The 18,264-nt window shown below is 34.5% G+C and overlaps 1 protein-coding gene across 1 annotated transcript; it reads left to right on the top strand.

Moving 5' to 3' along the window:
* Positions 1–1,470: 1,470 nt before the first annotated feature.
* On the top strand, positions 1,471–14,487 carry LOC140156030 (kelch-like protein 25). Its single transcript, XM_072179136.1, has 5 exons — positions 1,471–1,565; positions 4,059–4,713; positions 5,843–6,100; positions 11,866–12,427; positions 13,764–14,487. The coding sequence occupies exons 2-5, from the start codon at positions 4,096–4,098 to the stop codon at positions 14,153–14,155; spliced, it is 1,830 nt and encodes a 609-aa protein (XP_072035237.1). The 5' UTR covers positions 1,471–1,565; positions 4,059–4,095; the 3' UTR covers positions 14,156–14,487.
* The last annotated feature ends 3,777 nt before the right edge of the window (positions 14,488–18,264 follow it).

The raw sequence follows: 18,264 nt of genomic DNA, 5'->3' as shown, positions 1-18,264 counted from the left end.
TCTGTAAAGCACATCGTGTGGGTCTATATATTATAGTTTTGTCAGAATTTCCGTTTTGATTCCATAATTTTTGACTACCAGCTGAAATATTTTCAAATCCACGCGTGAAATCTTCGGCTAATACTAGCATTGTGGATCGATATCTCTGGGTGCCCGGCCTGGATAGAGTGTTGCCAGAACTTCAATATAGCAAAGAAATTACCTGGTGTTTCAATTGTCATGAAGGTGACTGGGTATAGTGCCTTTAGTTTGTGTTTGTTTGAAATTGCTTAAACCCACCGAAAGTCATAATGAAGCAGCCAAAACAATACAAGGTTAAACATGGAAGTTTATAACAACCTATTATAAAAAAAAAAAAAAAAAATCATTTATGGCAACAATGAGCCTTGCATTGTAAGTCATGGTTAAAATGTGTTGAGTACCCACCCCACCCCCATAGGCCTACATAATATTTCATACCGGTACCTTATAATATTTATATAGCACGGCTATAGCTATACATTTATAAAGTAGGTCCTATAGCGCTAAATTATGACAAATAGGCCTACACAAACCCGAACGCAAGTCTGAAGGGTGTAATGAAAATGCCAACCCGCGATGCCCGATGGGGGGGGTGTCATTCAAAATTCACCTGGAGATAGGAGGGACAGAAAATTAAAATCCCCTCTAATAACACGCGAATTTTTCTAGGTTTGGACAGTGGATTTTCCCATGGACCTCATCCTAGGTAAATAAACAAACAGACAAAATGGTTTTCATAATCATGGAATCCATAGCCCCTATAAATTGAAATTGCAGGCTATCACGGGAGCAAATTTCCAAAATTCACCTCATTTACCAGAATTGGGGATTTGGGCTACCAAATCGCTGGTCAGGCAATCCTGGTTTTCAATGGAAAAGGGACCTGGTTGACAACAATTGAAATATCGATTAATTCAGCTGGTTGCTCTCGAGATAAAGTACTGATTTTGACATTTTTGGAGGATGAAGGGAAAAAGGGTAAAATAAAAACGGACATTCTGACAAAACTATAATATATAGACCCACACGATGTGCTTTACAGAGGTGGGAAATATCTTTCTTTAGCAAACTATATTAGTTTGAGACGCTAAAAATGAATTCTGTAAAAAGCTCACGGGCGAACTAAAGGCCTATAAAAATCAAAAATATCACACTAAAAGACACAATTTGATGCTTAATTTTAACACCAGGATTTTTAAAAAATGTTCATCCAAGCACTATGTTTTTATTTGACATTACTGAAGAAAAAAAAAATTTTGCTTTATATTTGACCGAGAAAATAAATTTCATAGCAAAAAGGTGCATCTCGAAATTGTGCTGATTTTAACATGTATCGATCGACTTTTAGCGCGACTAAGCAGAACAAAAGAATCGGTTGTCCTGCGTTTAGACTGTGACGCGGTTGCTCATGGAAGACAAGAAGGATTATACCCCTTTTCAAAAAAGCTGTTGATCCTTAATTGTGGTCTTGTGGTGTGCGCCTGTAGTGTGACGGGCTGTAATTACCTACACAAATTGTCAAATTGTTCAAACAGGAAAACCGGGTAAGTATTTAAAATTGATTTAAACTTTGAATTGACACCTTCTCAGTCAATTTAAAACTTTCTACACATGTACGGTTTATGTTAGGTCTTATTATGGTGTAAAAAGTACAAAGATTACATGAAACACCTAAACCCTGTAACTCGTATCGTATTCGTAAATAAGCTTATCACACTCACTGTTACTGCTCAGAGCACAGTGCAGTGGTATCCCACAGAAACGTCTGCATATATAAAACGGCAGGCAATCCTCTGTTGTAGGTGGTCTAAATTATTTGGTGTATTTTAGGTTTAGGGTTTATAATTTTAAAAAAAGAATTTATAACGTCTGACTCTGACGTCATCTGTCAATCAAATTCGAGCATGGTTTGTTTACAACTGTCGTGATGATGACTTGCTGAATCTTGCGGTATAAGCGGCACCTTATTGTTAATTTTGCACCATCAAACATGCAAATTACCATCTCAAAAGTTAGGTCTTAAAGGAGTATTTTGTGATCCTAGCATCCTCTTTTTATGACATTTTTCAGTAGGCCTACATATCCACAAAAAAAGTCCCAAAATTTCAGTTGATTCCGATTTTGCGTTTGCGAGTTATGCATGATTATGTGTATTGCACTGCTCCATATGGACAACGCATTGTAATTTTGCTCTGGTATACCAGAACGAAATTCAAATTTCACAAGAAATATTTTGTACAGAAACATTATGTAGCCAGAGGTTTCCAGTGATATAAAAATAAAAAATCTCAACATTTTTTGAGAAAAGTGGGGGGATGAGGCTGTGGATCACGCGTCACAAAATGCCCTTTTAATTAGACTATGCCATAGTCGATTTTTGATAAATAAAAGCATGTTATTAATCATGATGAAAGCATTTAGTTGAACTCGAAATTATAATGATATTTATTACATCAAAATACTAGTATAAAATTGTTATGAAAAAAAGTTTATATATTAGTGACAGTAAAAGTAGAGAGTACGTAGGCTTATATTATTGAATGCAACATATCATAATGTCATAATTATATTGGCACTTCAATACTGAACAATTCTGATTTTAGAATCTACCATAGGAACCGTCGTTTTATTATTACGATGGAATTATTAGTCGTACGCATACATGATGTTCATAACACACAGTACGTATACGGCACGCGGGACAGTATCTATACAGCAACGGATCGTACCATAACACGACTGAAGGAGTGATACGTATTGGCGACATCGGCGCTGGTAGTAAATTCCAATTTTCTTTGCCTTGCCTTAGTTGTTCGGCTCAAAAATAAAATGGGAAATGGGATATATCTGACAGTAAAGCTAACATTTTATGGCAAAGAAATGCTAATCTATTTTGTATGAAAATGTTATAATATGGCTTTAAGGGATGGGGTATGAACGTTTGGACAGTATTTATTGTGGGACATTAGAGCACATCAAACATATCGAATTGCATTCTGAAATGAAGAATGTCCTTCTGATATCAAATAATTTTGATTTTTTGAAATTCGCAATGTAATCCACATTTTATGGCAAATGATTAAAAAATATTTTTGATAAAAACAGTACTCGAAGTAAACTTTATAAATCTGATGATTTAAACTCAAATGTAGGTGGGATGAAAAGCCGACGATCAATTGAAAATTTTGACCTTTCGTATTGAAGATATGGATTTTTTTCCCAAAACACAAAAAAGTTAGGTCTTTTGGGTAAAAAAATCCATATCTTCAATATTAAAGGTCAAAATTTTCAATTGATCGTCGGCTTTTCCTCCCAGCTACAAATACTTTAAGAATATATCATTAGATTTATAAAATTTACTTCGAGGACTGTTATATCAAAAATGTGAAAAATATCAAATTTTAATAATTTGTCATAAAATTTGTATTATATCGTGAATTTCAAAAAATGAAAATTATTTGATATCAGAAAGACATTCTTTGTATTCAGAATGCAATTCGATATGTCTGATGTGCTTTCATGTCCCACAAAAAATACTGTCGAAATGCTCAAAAACGCTCATTCCAGATCCCTTAAGTCGGGTGGAAAGTAAAGAAAATAATTAAATATCCAAAGCTAATGCTAAATACAGCGCCTCCACATAATGTATATTTTGTGTGACAAAAATCCTTTGCCTTCCATTATAATTTGTACAGTGCCCCAGGAGTACACATAATTGCAATACCCCTAAACATTTGAACTAGATCTGTGTGATAGAATCTTCTTGATGTGACTTGCCAGGGCGGATTTAGGGGCGCGCCGCGCGCCCCTCTATTTTTGACTAGCAACGGCGCAGGCCTAACTTAAAATTAACAAATTCGCCATGAACAGCAAATAATGGGCCAAAACCATTGAGTTTACGAGGGGGTAACCCCCTTAACACCATTTTTTTCATCGTCGACCAAAAGGCGCCCCCTCTCTCAAAAATTCCTGGATCCGACCCTGCTTGCAATTTTTAAGGGAAGTGCTGTTTATGTATTTGTCTTTTTCATTTTTAGTATGTGATTAAACAGCCAACTAGAACAACACACCAAAATGTTTACTACCAGCAATATGGAGTCCAGTTGGAGGTTCCCAGAAGAACTACTGAAGGGTTTGAACAACCTGCGAGAGCAAAATCAGTTGTGTGATGTCATCATCAGTGTGGGTGGGAAATCTTTCCATGCACACAAAACTGTTCTTGCAGCTACTGGCGACTATTTTCTGGCAATGTTTACATCTGGATTTAGAGAAAGTTCAGACAAGAAGATCAAGATAGATGGCAGTGCAGCGGCCTTTGAGATATTACTAAACTTTGCATACACTGGTAAGGTGATGGTTTCGCAGGTATCTGCTTGCATCTATGAAGTGCTTGAAATGGCGTGTTATATGCAGTTTACAAAATTTGTGGAAATCTGCTCTTCCACTATTGAAAGATTACTGTTAAAGGACGAACGTAACCATAAACTGTCTGTAGGTGATGTTTGTAAGGTCATGTTGCTTGCTGAGGAACACAATGACCTGCAACATCTTCATGAGGCTTCGCTGAAGTACTTTGAGGATCATGTGGAATGTTTGAAGTGCTTGGATGTATTTCTAGAGAATGCAGGTATGACTTTACTGCAAGCTTTTCTATCTCAGGAAAACCTAGGGAGTGAGGATGATGAAAAACAAGTAAGTAGCCTTCATCATGTTCATGTGTTACAGTTAAAAGTCTGGCACAAGGACTCTAATATTAATATGAATTTTATATCAGAAGGAATATGATACATTCAAGATTCCAGTTTGAGGACGTCAGATTTACTTTTTAAAAGTAACCTTTTTAGATTTTCTTGATCTGGAAAAACCTTTTTTTTTTAAATTTGTGTGTAACCCAAAAAATGGACAAATAATAAGTCTACATTATTTTCCAGATTTATATGATAACACCAGACCATGGGGCCCCAGCTTAGTACTAGTAGAAATGTTGAAATTTGTGGGTCCAGCTGGCCAAAGTTAGGCAATGGCATGTTCCCAGGTCTGTTTGTCCCCGGGCCTGGATGGGAGCCTGTTGTGCTAGCAGGGAGTAATTTATGGGTCCATTGTAGGCCAGAGTGGACAAGCACATGTGGGGCCCAAGTGAGCAAGCCCACCTAAGGGAGTGTTCAGAAATACTTTGGTGGGGAAGGGGCTGGGCAAAATGAAGAGAGGGTCAAAAAAGTTTTAGGTTTTCAAAAAGGGGTTCAAAAAAATGTTAACAAGAAAATAGCAAAAGAACAAGAACATAACAAAATGTTTGTGCACTACGCGCAGACATTGTACCAATAAGTCCCTTTTTACCCTGATCATGGGCATTGCATGTTTGTATGAAGTAGGCCTATATAAATAAATAAATGTATAAACAAACATGTATGATTGTTATAGTATGCTCGAGTTTGTTACTGCAAAATGGAGTAAGTTGTTTTTTAGCTCTTGGAAAGGGGTTAAAGTTTTGTATGTCTAAAAGATGGGGTCAAAACAAAAAAGTTCCAGGTTCTCTAACCATTTCCAAGTGCCCACCCCCCTACCACCAAAGTATTTCTGAACACTCCCTAAACCCATAGCCATCTTAACCTTCAAAGTGATGCATTGCTTCTTCCAAAGCTTGGAATTCTAAACTATTGTCAATCACTCACTCAGTCATACAGTCTTCATTCCAGTGATTTACATGTTGATCATCAGCTTGATAATGGCAATTGTAGTAAAAGTGAAAGTATTTGAAATGATTTTGGACCATATTTTTACTTATTACCTAGTCTATGCTTGTATGAACTATCAATCACAGGTGCTAGAGTTGGTAATCAACTGGCTGAAACATGACTGGGAAAACCGGAAGAAACACTCACACCAACTTCTACAGAAGGTTCGTCTTGGACTTGTGGCTTCAGAAGATATCAAAGAGCTTGTTAGTGCAGAAATACTCAGCATTCCAGAGTGTTTAGAATTGGTTAACCAGGTGCTTCAGGTACAAGCATTGAAGAAACCTAGAGATATCCTGGCAATTGAGAACCCAGAAATCGCAGCAACTAGAAGCACTATTACGGTATGATTTTAAATAAATAATAAATGTTGTTTAAGGTTATACAATGGATTTTTCAAGGCTTGATTCTAGAGGGGTGTAAGTTAATAATATAGTAGTAATCTCCCTAGCAGAAATTCTATACAGCAAGAAGTGTATCAAAAGTGTATCAAAGTGTATTAAAACTGTATCAAACAGCAATTTAATACAGTTTTGATATACAAAGGTGTATTGAAAATGTATCAACTGAAAATATAAGGTATCAAAACTGTATCAAATACCACCTAACTGTATCAAAAATGTATCAAAAGTGTATCAAATTTGAACTTAGTTAATTTTGGCCATGCTTGTGGTGTATCAAAGTGTATCAAATTGAACTTTGCAGTTTTTCAGTGTATGTAAAGTGTATCAAAGTGAACTTTTTGGTGCTAGATGTATATCAAAAGTGTATCAAATTGGACTTAGTCAAATTCTGGCTGCATACAGTGTATCAAAAGTGTATTAAATTGGACTTTGCCTGTTTTTTAGTGTATGTAAAGTGTATCAAATTGAACTTAGTTAATTTTTTGGTGTCTAGAGGTATATCAAAAGTGTATCAAATTGGACTTAGTCAAATTCTGGCTGCATACAGTGTATCAAAAGTGTATTAAATTGGACTTTGCCTGTTTTTAGTGTATCAAAAGCGTATTAAATTGGACTTAGTTTATTTTGGGTGGCTAGAGGTATATCAAAAGTGTATCAAATTGGGCTTTCATAAACTGACCTTTTGTAGTGTATCAAAACTGTATCAATAACTGATCACATGTCTAGATAATGACTCATCATTTTCAAATTTGCCCATGTGGCATGTATGCAGTTAACACCAGGATTTGCATTTGGAAATGTACTGTATTTTAGAGCAAATTATGGTGTTTTATTTATCATGATGAATATATAAACATGCTTGTAGACTGCACATTAAGTTACAATGTAGTTGTAATCAGGGACTGTGATTAAAGAGGAAATATCTGACTTTGTTCTGATAAGGTAAGCTTACTATATATTATATATAGGGCCTCAATGTATATGTATTAAGCATGAATATAGCACATGCCTGTATAGTAGATGTTATTGGTAGCCTTTTTGTCTCTTTATTGAGGGTAACAACTTCAGTGACAAGCACTGCATTCCAAGCAGGCCTTCTGATGTATGTATGTTCCATTTTGGTTGGGTTTTGCTTCTTTTTTGCAAGACTTTCTCACACATTTATCCTATTGCGTTGTAATTTTGAACGTTGATAGGGAAAGTGCATTGAGCTGCTCCGTGATGGGGGAAAGTGCTTGAGGTCAGCATTAGCAGTAGAGGGAAGTGTTGAATTTGAGCTTGATTAGACTAATTTCAAAATTTGACCTAAGTTGACCCCTTCACTTTGGGGTCATTAATGTTTGCAAATATGTTTAGATCATGTATGGATAATTCTTGTTGAATTTGAGCTTGATTGGACCAATTTTGAAATTTGAAAAACTGTATCAAAAGTGTATAAACACTGTATCAAAAGTGTATAAAAACTGTATCAAAAGTGTATCAAAACTGTATCAAAAGTGTATAAAAAAATGTATCAAAAGTGTATCAAAAAACTATCAAAAGTGTATCAAAAAACTATCAAAAGTGTATAAAAAACTGTATCAAAAGTGTATCAAATGGCATGTATCAAAAATAGGGCGGTCCAGCTGGCCAGCATTAGAATTAGAACGCTGATTTGATACAGTGACATATTTGATACACTTTTGATATAATTATGTATAAAATGTGTATAAAATGAAAGGATAAGAATTTCAATGCTAATTTGATACAGTTTAAATTGGCACGCTGATTTCATACAGTGACATATTTGATACACTTTTGATATAATTATGTATGAAATGTGTATGAAATGAAAGGATCAAAATTTCAACGCTAATTTGATACAGTTTAAATTGGAACGCTGATTTGATACAGTAACATATTCGATACACTTTTGAAATAAATTATGTATGAAATGTGTATGAAATGAAAGGATAAAAATTTCAACGCTAATTTGATACAGTTTAAATTGGAACCCTGATTTGATACAGTTACATATTTCATACACTTTTGATATAATTATGTATGAAATGTGTATGAAATGAAAGGATAAAATTTGAACGCTAATTTGATACAGTTTAAATTGGAACGCTGATTTGATACAGTTACATATTTCATACACTTTTGATATAATTATGTATGAAATGTGTATGAAATGAAAGGATAAAAATTTCAACGCTAATTTGATACAGTTTAAATTGGAACCCTCATTTGATACAGTAACATATTCGATACACTTTTGATATAAATTATGTATGAAATGTGTATGAAATGAAAGGATAAAAATTTGAACGCTAATTTGATACAGTTTAAATTGGAACCCTGATTTGATACAGTAACATATTCGATACACTTTTGATATAAATTATGTATGAAATGTGTATGAAATGAAAGTATAAAAATTACAACGCTAATTTGATACAGTTTAAATTGGAACGCTGATTTGATACAGTTACATATTTCATACACTTTTGATATAATTATGTATGAAATATGTATGAAATGAAAGGATAAAAATTTGAGCATAAATTTGATACAGTTTAAATTGGAACCCTCATTTGATACAGTAACATATTCGATACACTTTTGATATAAATTATGTATGAAATGTGTATGAAATGAAAGGATAAAAATTTCAACGCTAATTTGATACAGTTTAAATTGGAACCCTGATTTGATACAGTTACATATTTCATACACTTTTGATATAATTATGTATGAAATGTGTATGAAATGAAAGGATAAAATTTGAGCGCTAATTTGATACAGTTTAAATTGGAGCAGCTGATTTGATACAGTTACATATTTCATACACTTTTGATATAATTATGTATGAAATGTGTATGAAGTGAAAGGATAAAAATTTCAACGTTAATTTGATACAGTTTAAATTGGAACCCTCATTTGATACAGTAACATATTCGATACACTTTTGATATAAATTATGTATGAAATGTGTATGAAATGAAAGGATAAAAATTTGAACACTAATTTGATACAGTTTAAATTGGAACCCTGATTTGATACAGTAACATATTCGATACACTTTTGATATAAATTATGTATGAAATGTGTATGAAATGAAAGTATAAAAATTTCAACGCTAATTTGATACAGTTTATTAAATTGGAACGCTGATTTGATACAGTTACATATTTCATACACTTTTGATATAATTATGTTTGAAATATGTATGAAATGAAAGGATAAAAATTTGAACGCATAAATTTGATACAGTTTAAATTGGAACCCTCATTTGATACAGTAACATATTCGATACACTTTTGATATAAATTATGTATGAAATGTGTATGAAATGAAAGGATAAAAATTTCAACGCTAATTTGATACAGTTTAAATTGGAACCCTGATTTGATACAGTTACATATTTCATACACTTTTGATATAATTATGTATGAAATGTGTATGAAATGAAAGGATAAAATTTGAACGCTAATTTGATACAGTTTAAATTGGAACGCTGATTTGATACAGTTACATATTTCATACACTTTTGATATAATTATGTATGAAATATGTATGAAATGAAAGGATAAAAATTTGAACGCATAAATTTGATACAGTTTAAATTGGAACCCTCATTTGATACAGTAACATATTCGATACACTTTTGATATAAATTATGTATGAAATGTGTATGAAATGAAAGGATAAAAAAATTTGAACGCATAAATTTGATACAGTTTAAATTGGAACCCTCATTTGATACAGTAACATATTCAATACACTTTTGATATAAATTATGTATGAAATGTGTATGAAATGAAAGGATAAAAATTTCAACGAAAATTTGATAGTTTAAATTGGAACCCTCATTTGATACAGTAACATATTCGATACACTTTTGATATAAATTATGTATGAAATGTGTATGAAATGAAAGGATAAAAATTTCAATGCTAATTTGATACAGTTTAAATTGGAACCCTCATTTGATACAGTAACATATTCGATACACTTTTGATATAAATGATGTATGAAATGTGTATGAAATGAAAGGATAAAAATTTGAACGCTAATTTGATACAGTTTAAATTGGAACCCTGATTTGATACAGTAACATATTCAATACACTTTTGATATAAATTATGAATGAAATGTGTATGAAATGAAAGGATAAAAATTTCAATGCTAATTTGATACAGTTTAAATTGGAACCCTCATTTGATAAAGTAACATATTCGATACACTTTTGATATAAATTATGTATGAAATGTGTATGAAATGAAAGGATAAAAATTTGAATGCTAATTTGATACAGTTTAAATTGGAACCCTGATTTGATACAGTTACATATTTGATACACTTTTGATATAATTATGTATCAAATATGTATGAAATGAAAGGATACATTTCATTTGATACTTTTTGATACATTATCTTGGCATTTGATACACTTTTGATATGTATAAAATGTGTATGCAATGTTAATTTGATACAGTTTTGATACATAAAAGTGTATGAAATGAGGGTTCCAATTCAAAGCCTTTTATTTCATACATTTTTCATACGTATCAAAAGTGGTGTATCAAAAGTGTATCAAATTTCAGCCAGGGCTTTCTTAGCATGTAACAAGACATGGTCAGATGAAGATGGGAGTATGGTAGCACGTCATGGCATGGAGCAACTGTCAATGCTATAGTAAGAATTCCAATTGAATGAACGCAGCTTTTAACAGCTGCACTCGATCCAACCGCGATCGTATATTGCGTATTTCAAACTACAACGCGAGCGCACGACCTTGGATACAATGCTATCCAATCACAAGTGCGTTGGCATGCTTGGATTCACTTCCGCGTTACTCAAGCAGTCGCACACGCTGGCGTACATCGCGCAGTGTACGCAAAAATTCACACACTATTGAAAGCTGCGTTCATTCAATTGGAATTCCCACTATAGATGCAGTCAGTCCAGAGGCGTGCCATTTAAGGATATGGTAGCCTGATATGCTGTATAGTTTGTGTCATGTTATTTGCATGTAAATATTAATGCTTTGTATACTTTGCCTATATGTTCATTCAACCACTGTGCAGCTTAATTACAATAACAGATCAACTTTAAACTTTTGGTATTGTGAAAGTATATGGTGGCTTGATGTGGTGTATAGCTTGTGTCATGAATATTAATTTATAATTAATAAGCTTATTTGCATATTGCATATTATTTGTATTTGCAAACCTTTGTTATTTACACACCTGTGTGTGGGGCCACCTTACTTACGAACCACATAATTCTAGTTGTCATTTGCACTGCACTTTTCTGTCCATAGAAACTAATGGTCAAGAAAAAAATTGAATTGGGCAACTTCATTTATCCCACTATTCTGTCTGAAAATTTGTGGAAACAGGCAGCCATTGACAGCACTAGGATATTTTCATTTACTTGGGCTAGTGGTGTAGCCACAGAAAATATTCAGGGCTAAAATAGGAAAAGCAAAGAGTAAAATGTCATTAAAATGACTAAAAATGATATGAAAAGTTCACAAATGGGTTCAAAAATGTGGCTTTCCCCACCCCTCAAAAAAAGCTGGCTACACTGCTGATGAGTGGAGGAATGTGACAAAATATGAATTCTGAAGGTTTAAAGAATACCACACCTTGCAGTTTGATTTGTGAGTGAAAAACACTAAATCACTAATACTGTTGTTTTCTTTTTTATAAAAACAGGCACCAATTGTATCAAATGGTAGGAAGTTTCAATTTTATGCTGTTAATAATGAAAACTGGTTTGCTTTGGATAAATTGACTCCACTACCTGGTAAAAAAGCCAAGTACTCGATGGTTGTTGTAGATGGTATCCTGTATGCTGTGGGAGGAGAAAGCAGAAAGGAATTCTACAGTTACCAAGCTGGAGACAACAAGTGGCTCCAGTTGCCATCAATGTCCAAACGTCTGAACAAAACGACACTGGTCTCTTTAGAAGGTTACATATATGCAATTGGCACCATTAGTGGAAGTCTGTTTACCGGTGAGCCACAAATAATGATGGAGCGCTATGACATAAATGAGGTGAAGTGGGAAGATATGAAATCACCAGACAGTTTTGAAAATGAGCCCAGTATTTCATCAGTAGTATTTGAAGGAAAGATCTTTGTGAGCAGTGTAATGCGAATGGAAGACAGAGATGAAGACGTAGATGACGACGATGAAGATATGTTTGATGATTCTTACTACCTAGTAGAAGACCTGATGATGTATGACCCAGAGACAGACACCTGGCAAGTAAATCGTAAGTGTTTTTGGAGTTTTTATGCCTGTAGATTTCACACCACCAAATAGTATTACATGGTTGTGCGCCCTGACTGTGTTTCTCAGAAAAACTGATGTCACTGCTTTAAAAGGGATGCTGGTGTCCATGAGTAAGTTTAATTCGCTGGGTTTAATTATGTAGCCTCGGTTCGAGGCGTCTGGGCTCTGGGATGGTGTTTTTTGTTTTTTGTTTTTTTTCTTCTTTTGTTTTTCCTTTTTTTTGTTTGTTTTTTGTTTTGCTTCTCGATTTATTTTATTATTCATGTGTCTTCATATCCTGTCCACCCACCTCTGATCTGTACATGATAATATCAGATTACTACCTCTCTACAGAGGAAGAAAGAATTAGAAGGAGCCTACAATACACTGAGAACTTTACAGTGGTGTGTGTAAGACATAAAAAACTGGTTGGAATCTGCAATTTTCTCTGGTTATTTTCTCAGAACCATGACAACGAAGAGAGGTAGTAATCTGATATTATCATGTACAGATCAGAGGTGGGTGGACAGGATATGAAGACACATGAATAATAAAATAAATCGAGAAGCAAAAAAAAAAAAAAAAAAAAAAAGGAAAAAAAAAAGAAGAAAAAAAAAAAAAACACCATCCCAGAGCCCAGGCGCCTCGAACCGAGGCTAATATAAGACACCATTATTACAATGATGTGCACATAATATTTGACGGGTTTTTCGAATGTCTGTGTATGGTCCTTATCTGAGAGGCTGGGACAAAAGTGTCTGATACTGCAGTATCGCGTAACCTATTTGCCGCCCTCAAACATTTTCGCCAAGTATATGTTACATTTAGAATCACAATAAATAACGAAGTTCTAATATACTTTAATTGGGAGAAAACCTTGACACAAATCTGGCAATTGTACTGTGCAAATATTTATGGCTGCTTCCAACCATAATATTTTTGGCAACATCCGGTATGGGTCAAAAGTGATTCTAGTATTTCCAATAATTATTACTTCTATCAGAAGATCACTGTGAGATACGGTGTCTAGCTTGTATGTAATGGATCGTTAATGTTATAGTGAGTAATTAGTATAAAAATACTCCATCGAACTGCATCGCACAATATCACAAGCATCGTTTCGCTGAGACTACAAAATTGTGACGAAAGTTTTATCTCGTACTAAACGCCATTAAAGGTCAAAAGTGACAATATAATGGTGCGTACTCGCTTGATCGAGTACGCCCAAAAAATGCAGTTGGGGTTTACATATCTCGATTTCCTTCGATTGTATTTATAAATAAAACATTACAAAGTACACATATCAAAAACACTCAATTTCTTATTGTTGTTATTAGATATTGGACGAAGAGACGAATTGGCGGAATCAGGAGAGTCATTCCTATTCGTCTACAATGACCAGTTATACCGAATCTTGGATGAGAACGATATATCAGATCATTTCCTGTATGTCAGCCTTGTGATTCTCAAATCAAACATTGATGGCACCATGCAAATGACTTTAAGAAAACAAGATGAAGGAAGAGAATTTAGTCTCGGGGAGACAATATTTGGAATTCAACAAGGAGCAATTGTTTGTATTAGTCAGGGGGAGGAATTGGAACCTGGTACTAGTTGTTATTTTCCTGAGTACTATGGTTATGATTCTTGGTTTCCTAATAGAGAATTGACTAGTAACCCTGTGTGGTTTACATTTGATAGGAAAAAGTTGAGCAGTAAGTATTACTAGAATAGAGCTTTTGTGTAAGAGACAAAATTGACCTATATCGCCCGCCTGGATCGCTCGTGTATATCGCATATTCATCAAATATTCACCATGCTCATAATGTTGATATAAATTCTTATTTTGTGAAAAACAAAAAAGAGCAAACCTTACTCTGTCCCTTTGTATGCGACATGTGTCTGTTTAAAAAAAAATGAAAAAGGGGTATTTTTAAGGTAGTTTGTACTGCTAATCAGGCTTGCAGCAAAATAGCCAACAATAGCAAATCAAAAATAGTGTATTGATTTAAAACTCAGAACAAACTTAAGATAAGTAATCACTCCATCTATTTTTAGAGTTTCTTAGGTATTTCTTTATTTTTGAAAATTACCACATTTTAATGTTAATGTTTAGCCTACATGGAGCATGCTATGGTTTCCAAAGTTTCAGGGATACTGTATGAGTTAAATATCTAAATTTTCTTGCCAGCTTTTATGTGATTATTCATGTCACATGTGGTTTTTTTTTTTATTTAGAAGAGTATAGAATATGTTATTTTATTTAATTATGTAGCTTTGTATAATTTGTATTGCAAAATTTACCTATATCTTATTTTGTACAAACCATACTCTGTTTTGGGACCCTTTGTACACGACATCACATGTGTCAGTTTAAAAAAATGAAAAAGGGGCATTTTTAAGGTAGTTCGTACTGCTAATCAGGCTTGCAGCAAAATAGCCAACAATAGCAAATCAAAAATAGTGTATTTAAAACTCAGAACAAACTAAAGATAAGTCTTCACTCCATTTTTAGAGTTTCATAAAAATTCTAACATTTCTTAGGTATTTCTTTATTTTTGAAAATTACTGAAATGTTTCCATATTTTAACTTTTTATAGCCTACACGGAGCATACGATGGTTTCCAAAGTTTCAGGGATGCTGTATAACTATAAGCTAAATATCTAAATTTTCTCACCAGCTTTTACTTGATCATTCTTGTCACATGTTTTTGTTTTGTTTTTTAGTTAAGAGTATAGAATATGTTTAAGCTCTGTACAATGTATATTGCCCCAATGTAATGTATTTATTTTTGTAATATTATCTTGATCTGTGTTAACTGTGCTTGGTGAGGCTATTGTGGTCCATAGTGAGGTCATGAGATTTCACAGGAACAGTTGCACCACAGATCCTGGAAAGAATACACACACAATAATTGTAAATAAAAACACAAGAAAGTGTTATGGCCTGAGTTGTAAAAGGTGTATTATTCCTTCATGTTGGTTTCCTCAATTGCAACATTTGTTAGCATGGAAGTCTAGTGTGGCTTATAATAAGTGCCCCCTAGAAATAAATGCATGGGGTGAATACTGTGAAAACATCAACTACAAAATATTTTACAAAAACAAACTTGTAAATGTTGGGTTAAATAGAGGGTATAAAACATTTTTACAAAACGTTCTTTGAAAACTTCAGTGCTGCAAAACATTCTAACATGTTGGGTCACTTGGGTGGGGTAGTGGACCCTTGGAGTCAGAGGATGATTTAAGGAAGCCCCATCATGCACTACAAAAGTGTTATCACTACAGTTTCAACCCGAGTTTCAACTGCCACTTTACTTTTCAAATCCCAATGCATTCTGTGCAAAAGATGTTGTTCTAAAATTGTGTGTGCATCATTATTATTCGGTCGATTTCAGATTAAAAGTGATGTGACTGATAATTCACACCTTCTGTAGATAACATAAAATGTGAAATCAACCAGCAAATTAATAGTGTTTTTATTGTAAATATAACTGTCCAAATTCAAGTTTAACCAAACACTCTATGCAGTGGTCAAGCAGTGGTGTCATGTTCACTCACATTGCTGTGCTAACGGCATGTTAACCCAGTGGGGTGCTGGGTAGTACTTACATCATCCTCTGCCTTGGAGTAATGGAACCCTAGAAAGTCTACTGGAAGAGGAGCTGTTATAACCCCCTCTGTTGAATCATTGGGTCTAATGTGATCTATTGAGTGTCCTTTAAGCTGTTAACTTATAGAGATTGCCATGTGAGGAACCGTTCACAAATACTTGTTAGGGGGCCTGATGCAAAAAAATTTCATCACAGAATTTTTTTGGGGCCTCCCTTTACAGACCTCAAAAATTTCAGCCCGCCCCCCTTTTTTTTTTTGACATGAAAATTACGGGTCAACCCCATAGAAAAGCATATAAACTCAATTTTCCCAGGAAAATATATGGTCATTTTTTTCAGCCCCATTCCCCCCCCCCCTTAGGAGGTTCAAAACTTTTCAGCCCCCCCCCCCTTTTGCATCAGGCCCCCCTAACAAGTGTTTGTGAACGGTCCCTTAAATTGAGCAATCAAGTCAAGATTCTATCGGAAGTGTGATATGCAGTGGCATTGGTCATCACATGGGGGGCACCGACCATGATTGGGGGCACCTGGTCTAATTGGGGAGGCACAAGCCGTATTTTGTCAATTTTCCTATGGGATTTCTTAAAATTTCAGATCGATTGGGGGCGCACATGCCCCGTGCCCTTATGACGCTGAACTGGGAAGTGTAGGGGTGAGCTTGAGTGTGTGAATGACCTCCTACACCCCATTCAATCAGTGCACTGGAGTATGGACCCCCTTGGTAAACATACAGAATTGTATGCTGTCCATCATTGTGCCTGTTATAAACGTGTTTTTTTTATCTTTGTGAAGTGTTTTCATGTTTTAACACTAGTATACCTACCAAATTTTTTAATGCAAGTGGTTTACATTCAAAGTTAATGAACTGTCAATTAAATTGCATATTAACCTGACATTGATTTGTACAGCTACAGTGGTCCTTATTTAATACAGCAACTGTAAGTGTGACAATGACGCTGTGACCACTTGTCGTATTTCTCATTTCTGTTAATACAAAATGTTATTTGATATTTGGTAATAAATAGTTATTGAAACCCTATAAGTATGAGTTGAAGTTTTGTAGATTGATAGTACTGCCGTTTTATGTTTGGGGTCCATCCACAGAATTAGAGAAGGAGAACCGGGACTCCCTATACCGCCACGTACAATCGCGCTGTCACCTATGGGGAGAAAATTGGGGGTATTCGGGTCCTTGCCGACGGTGCGCGGAGACGAACGAACACAATTCTGTGTCTCATCTGAAGCGTCTTGTAACTCGCTTGCAGTTCGCATCAAGTGCGTCTCTCAAATGCGCCCATCATCCATGTCGCGCTTGCATAACAACAAATACCTCGAGCGCATTCTGAGGGAAACCGAATACCCCCAATTTGTGCTCTATGCCTGTATCAAGATGGCGGTCAAGTCCTGATTCTCTGGTTTTAATTCTGTGGGTCCATCATATTCCCACATCTTACCCATCTGGCAAACCACATTACAAGCCAAATGGACTCTAAATCCTTATAGTAAAGAGGTCACTCTGTGGCTATATAGGGTCCTGTGCATCAGTTTTGGACAACTTGCCAGCCAGGTTAATCATTAGAGTCTCCTCTATCTGTTTAACCCAACTGGCAATTCTGAAAAGTAACGTGGACTGAGATATTTTGGTTGAAAATGTGTTTTTTGTGACTTTTTACCAATTTTTACCTAAAAATGTCAAGTAGCCCTAACTACAAAAGAAAATTGACTGCAACTTACAAAGGGCATATGAATGTTCTAAATCTGTGAACACAAATATTCTATCATACCATATTGATGCAAAATGATGTGGGTTTCTTTCATTTTTTACCAAAAATGACCATTTTATGCATTATTTTTATGTAAAATTTATTTGACAAGAAATGTATATCAATGCATTGAGCTGGATGTTTGATATTGAATAAAAATGTGACATTATAATTTGGAGTTTTCTTATTACAAAACCAAATTTTTTGGACCTCTCTTGCGAATCCATATTGATTCTCTGATGAAGCGAGTACTCGGAGCAATCACTCTGAGGAAGTATGTCGTCCAAGACATACGAAACTGTCAGGTCAGTGTCAAAAATTTGGTTTTGTAATATGAAAACTCCCAATTATAATTATCTACAAACCTGATGAATCTCTTCACAAACATGTGGTATGTATTCTCCACCATATCTGTTTTAAGAATTGGTATTTTGGGGAAAAGGGAACAAAATAACAAGAAC

Source organism: Amphiura filiformis, chromosome 6 (genome assembly GCF_039555335.1).
Source record: "Amphiura filiformis chromosome 6, Afil_fr2py, whole genome shotgun sequence".
NCBI lineage: Eukaryota > Metazoa > Echinodermata > Ophiuroidea > Amphilepidida > Amphiuridae > Amphiura > Amphiura filiformis.
The sequence above is the reverse complement of the archived record's forward strand: the minus strand, read 5'-3'. Positions and strand labels throughout refer to the sequence as shown.